Source organism: Delphinus delphis, chromosome 1, assembly GCF_949987515.2.
Source record: "Delphinus delphis chromosome 1, mDelDel1.2, whole genome shotgun sequence".
Lineage (NCBI taxonomy): Eukaryota > Metazoa > Chordata > Mammalia > Artiodactyla > Delphinidae > Delphinus > Delphinus delphis.
Genome location: NC_082683.1, coordinates 141,107,495 through 141,113,494, shown reverse-complemented (window position 1 = coordinate 141,113,494; position 6,000 = coordinate 141,107,495). Strand labels below are relative to the sequence as shown.

Here is a 6,000-nt window from a genome sequence, read left to right as displayed (position 1 = left end):
AAGGAAACCATTAAAAAAATGAAAAGACAACCTACAGAATGGGAGAAAATATTTGCAAATGATGCAACCGACAAGGGCTTAATCTCCAAAATATATAAACAGCTCATACAACTCAACAAAAAAACAAAAACCCAATCAAAAAATGGGCAGACCTTAATAGTCATTTCTCCGAAGAAGACATACAGATGGCCAGTAGGCACATGAAAAGATGCTCAATATCCCTAACTATTAGAGAAATGCACATCAAAACTACAATGAGGTACTACCTCACACTGACTAGAATGGCCATCATTAAAAATTCTACAAATGACAAATGCTGGAGAGACTGTGGGGAAAAGGGAACCCTCCTACAACGTTGGTGGGAATGTAAGTTGGTGCAGCCACTATGGAAAACAGTACGAAGTTCCTCAGAAAGCTAAAAATAGAGTTACCATATGATCCAGCAATCCCACTCCTGGGCATATACCTAGACAAAACAATAATTCAAAAAGACAGATGCACCCCTATGTTCAAAGCAGCACTAGTCACAATAGCTAAGACATGGAAGCAACCTAAATGTCCATCGACAGATGAATGGATGAAGAAGATGTGGTACATATATACAAAGGAATAATACTCAGCCATAAAAAGGAATGAAATAATATCACTTGCAGCAACATGCATGCAACTAGAGATTATCATACTAAGTGAAGTCAGTCAGAAAGAGAAAGACAAATACCACATGATATCACTTATATATGGAGTCTAAAATATGGCACAAATGAACCTATCTACAAAACAGAAGCAGACTCACAGATATAGAGAACAGATGTGGTTGCCAAGGGGCGGGGGAGAGAGAGGGATGGACTGGGAGTTTGGGGTTAGCAGATGCAAACTATTATATTTAGAATGGATAAACAAGGTTCTACTGTATAGCACAGGGAACTATATCCAATCTCCTGGGATAAACCATAATGGAAAAGAATATAAAAAAAAGAATGTATATATGTGTATAACTGAGTCACTCTGCTTTACAGCAGAAATTAGCACAGCACTGCAAATCAACTATACATTAAAAAAAAAAAAACTCATTTCAACTCAAGAACTAAAACATCACCGATACTATTTCATTTGTTCATTTGTTCCTTCTTGCCTTCCTATCCTGCCATCACTCTCACTCTGAAATCGTAAACATGAATTTTTACATGATCCTTTACTTAAAAAACAACAGAAGAGTTTACACAAATATATGTATTCCAACATAATATAGTTTAGATTTGCTTGTTTTTAATCTTTATAAAACTGCATGTAGGCTTCTAAGACTTGCTTTATTTAATCATCACTTTATTCTCAGGTCATTCTCACTGCCAAATAAAATTACAAAACCCACAATTTATTTTTTATATTCTCTTGTCAGCGAACATTTGGGTGGTTTCAAACAGGGCTGCCTTGAACATTCCCACACACGTACTCTTGTGCACAAATGCAAGAATTTCTCTAAGGTATGTATGTAGAAGTAGAATGGTTAGGTTTTAGAGTACACAGATGCTTAACCTTACAAGATAATGCCAAACAACCCCACCTTTAGATATCTTCTTGATGTACATCTTCTTCATTGGTATTGCATATTTCTTAATTTTTCAATCTGTCAGAAGAAATATTATTCATTGTGGTCTTAATTAGTTGATCACTTGAAATTAAACATCTTTTCATGTGTTTCATGTGTTTAAGGGTACCTGGTTTCTGTCTTTTGCTCATTTTTTTACAGGACATTGATGAATAGAAGTAGTGATAATAGGTATCCTTGTCATGTTCCTGATTTTTAATGTATGCAACTCACCATGATGCATTATCCTTTTTTACATAATGTTGAATTCAGTTCATCAATACTGGTTTTGACTTTCAGATCTGCCTTAATAAGTGCTATTAGTCTGTAATTTTCTTTTCTCCTACCAAATGTGTCTGGTTCTAGTATCAATAAAAGTTATATAGGCCTCACAAAATGAGCTGAAGAGTATTCCCTCATTATATATTCTTTGGAAGAGTTTGTATAATATGTTGAAATAGTATGGTCGTTGAAAGAGTAAAACATCTGTAAACATGAGCTAGATGTTCTTTATCAAAAATTTTAAAAGTATTTTCTATTCAATACTATTAAGTCCATGTAGCTTGTGTATTTCTTCTTCAGCCAATTTAAGGAAATGGCACTTTTCTAGACCTTGGTCTATTTTGTCTGTTTTCATACATTAAGATGCTCCTGGTAGTCTCTTATCATTTTCATCTCTGCTGTGGGTTAGGACCCATTTTTCAATCTTTATATTGTTTACTTTAGCCCTGTTTTCTTCTTGTTCAAACATGCCAATTTGTTTTGTCATGAAAACAACTTTGACATTGTGATTCTATGTTTTCTAATTCATTGATTTCTTTCCTTTCCTCTGACTCCTTGCTTCTATACTGTGTTTATTCTGTTGTCCTTTTCCTAAGTTATACACTTAGCCTTTAATTTAAGCATTTAAAACCATTCCCCTCTAAGCGCTCTTTCTGCTGCATCACCCAATTTTTCCAAATGTAGTATTTATAATTAGGTACTAATTATGTTTTTTTTTTCATCTATGAAGTTTTTTTAAACTTGTAAAACCATGATTAAAAAAAATTAACCTAAGTTATTTCTTATTATTTAATACTAATTTTTTGAAATTTATTGTAACTTACTTCATGCCTAATACATGGTCAATTTTTGCTAATACACAATGCTTAAGAATATTCTGTTGATTATTCTAAATATGTTCATCGAATCAGCATTGTTAATTGCATTATTCAAAACTGTGTTTTCATTCATTTTTTGTCTAGTTGATTTATTAGTAATTGAGAGCTGTTAAAATCACCCACTGCTTTCAATTTGTTGGTTCAGCCCTAGAGTTTATACATTTTGAGGCCATTTTATAAAGCATATACAAATCTAAAATTGTATATATTCCTAATAAACTGATCCTTTTACCATTATTTAGTGGTCTTCACCATCTTTTATAATACTATAATAAAGTCTAATTTTGAGTTGATAGCACCAAAGCTACATAAGTTTTCTTTTGCTATTTGCCTAGTGCATTTTTTTATCCTTTAAAAAATCCCATGTCAGCCTATAGCTGATTTTTAAAAAAACTGAATCAATGTTTTTAACTGGGTTTAGCCTATTCATAGTTATTTTAATTATTTGACTTGTTACTATTTATCTTACTAATTTTGTACTTCCCCCACCCCTAATTTCTTTCCCTTTTTTTTGTATTGAGGTATTGTCTTCTTATTCCATATTTTTAACTTTTTTCTTTGGAATGATTCATCCCATATCTATTATTTAGCAGTTACACTTGAAATTTTACTACACATATTTAACATAATTTCAAAGTTAAACAGTACCTTAACCCATTTTCTGAATAATAAAACACTTCAGAACACTTTAATTCTAATCACCCCCCCATCTTATAAGCTACTGTCCAGTTTTTCAATTATATCCTATTTTAAAAGTCCACATTAATGTTGCATAAAATGTTTATTTAGTTTTATTTAGTTACAATCTTGCTTCTTATAAACACTTCTTTCATTACGATTGTTTTATACAAACAACACTTTTGATTTACATGTTTTTCATTTATTTGCTTACTAGTTCTTCAATTTCAGATCATCCTTTTGGAATTATTTTCCTTCTTGAAGATAATCCTTTTGCAATTTCTTTAAAGAAGTTCCACTGACGGTAAGATCTGTTTTTCACTTGAATATGTATTTATTTCAGTTTTGCTTCATACAGATTCCAAGTTGACAATTGTTTTTCTCAGAATTTTGAAGGCACTATTCTACCACCTTTGGAGTACATTGTTGCTGTTGAGAAGCTTTCTGAAGTATGTCTTGCCTTCACTGATAATCTTTTTCCCCCTTTGATTGCTTTAAGAATCCTCTGTTTGGTATCTCACAGTTATACTACACTGGGTTTAGGCTTGGATTTTATCTATATATGCTTGGGATACACTGTGCTTCCTGAACTTATGAATTCGTGTTTTTCCAACAAATGTGGAAAATTCTGTTATCTCTTCAAATATTGCCACTCCTCCATCCTCTCTATTCTCTTCTGCTGGTACTTCTAGTATTCATAATTCTTCCTTCTATATCTCTTATCTTTTCCTTAATATTTATATTTTCTAACACCTTGTTTCTCCTGGCTGCACATTGGATAATTTCCTTATATCTAGCTTCCAGTTTATGTATTGTCTCTTCAGCTGAGTCTAATATGATATTCAACATGTCTAAGGGTTTTTCTTTTTTTAAATTGCAAGTAACATTTCTCATCAAGCAGTTCCACTTGTTTCTTTTTCAGATCAGTCTGTGGTTCCATCCTTCATGTATGTTGATGATAAGACCTTGGAAAATTGAGTCCAAAGTTTATATCTACAGGTTCTTTCTCAAGCTAGCTAGTTTCAACTTGCACCTGGTGATCTCCAGCCATGAATAATACTGCTTATCTTAATCTACAGGAACCTGGGGCCTATATCTTGTTTCTGCCAGAAACTATAGGGTATTACAAACTGAGGCCCACTTCAACTGTCCTGGATGGGACATCTCAGATTCAGATTTATCTCCTTGTTTCTGGTCTAAGGAAAACTGCATATGGCAGTGCTGCAATTGGTATTTGTCACCCAGGCAACCACTGTCAACCTTATGCTTAATATAGTTTTCACAATTTCCATATCAAAATGTGTTCCATTGTCAGGGAGAAAAAATAGAGGTGTAGTTCTTGGAGATTTCCCCTACTTTCTTTGAGCCTATTAATGTATTCAAAAGGAGATTGTATTCAGGATCTAGCTGTTTTGCAGTACCTAATATATTACCGGAAGCAAAAGTCTTATTTAATATATTAGGTTATGATATACTAACCAGAGAAAGCTCATGATTTATGACAATCCTTGCTGATTCAAGAGGTCTGGAGAGGTTTCCTACCCCTCAAACAGAACTCAATCAGTATTTTGGAATCAGTATAGAAAGGTCCTAAACTATGAACTTATCCAATAAGTTTTTGCCCCACTTTGCAGAAATTTCTATTGTTCTATTACTAATATATTCAGTCAACCCTGACTATTCAAATTTCCAATGTCCTGACCTGTGGTTCAGGTCAACAGGACTAAAATCTATGAAAATAAACCATGATTTTGAACATTTTAAAAAACAGATAATAACGATTTGTTACATGCAACTTCCATCTAGATTCATAACTTTATTCTTGGAAGCCTGAGCCACCTATAATATAAGCAGGGCTAAACAAGGCAGCTGGTGATTTCATTTTAGTCAGAAACACACCTAATAGGCATTATGGCAGCAGATCTGACTGCTGTTGTCTTAGACGCAGATGGATTGTTTGCATCATTATTATTCATAATTGTTGGTCAGTGTTCTCTGGATGATCAGGAAGCTCTTTGTGCCTCACCCTAATCACTGAAGTAATGAAAGGAGATACCCGCAGCAAGGGCTGCAACTGCAAATGCTGCAATCACACCTAAAAGTAAAACAAACAAAAAACAAATGGAAATGGAATGAGCAAAAGAAAGGCTTAAGTGATCCTAGGCTTTGAAATGTCGGTAACTGATGGGCCTAAACAACAAGAACAACATACACACACAAATACATATACTTAAACACACACATATACAGGCATGAAAAGCCAGCAAAGTCTTAGAGGAAAATATAGCAATACGTTGAAAATTATATTTTACAAAGTTGGACTGGTAATCATATACTTCACCACCTTCGTTAACACCTTAAAATAAAAAATTATCTTTCTTATACATGAGTGCACTCACACACATCTAAGAGACAAACTAATACATACTTAAAAAGGCTTCTATAAATATTTATATTGACATTTTAGCTGTCTCATGCTACTTAGCTTAAACCAAAAAGACATCTCCAATGGGGAGGAGTCCTCAGTAATTACCATGCGAAGTCATTTATATAGCTATTGAAAACTACAGAAACTAA

At 33.3% G+C, this 6,000-nt stretch overlaps 1 protein-coding gene across 3 annotated transcripts in view; it reads right to left on the bottom strand.

Moving 5' to 3' along the window:
* Positions 1 to 1,561: 1,561 nt before the first annotated feature.
* ODR4 (odr-4 GPCR localization factor homolog) overlaps positions 1,562 to 6,000 on the bottom strand; it is a 42,308-nt gene continuing 37,869 nt past the window's right edge. For 2 of the 3 annotated variants that reach the window (XM_059994775.1, XM_059994788.1), the window contains one exon: positions 3,449 to 5,518. In XM_059994775.1, the coding sequence (XP_059850758.1) occupies positions 5,451 to 5,518 (68 nt within the window). In that variant the 3' untranslated portion in view covers positions 3,449 to 5,450. Of the gene's footprint in view, positions 1,625 to 3,448; positions 5,519 to 6,000 lie in introns of those variants that run through there. The other variant, XR_009516590.1, reaches the window with a different exon arrangement.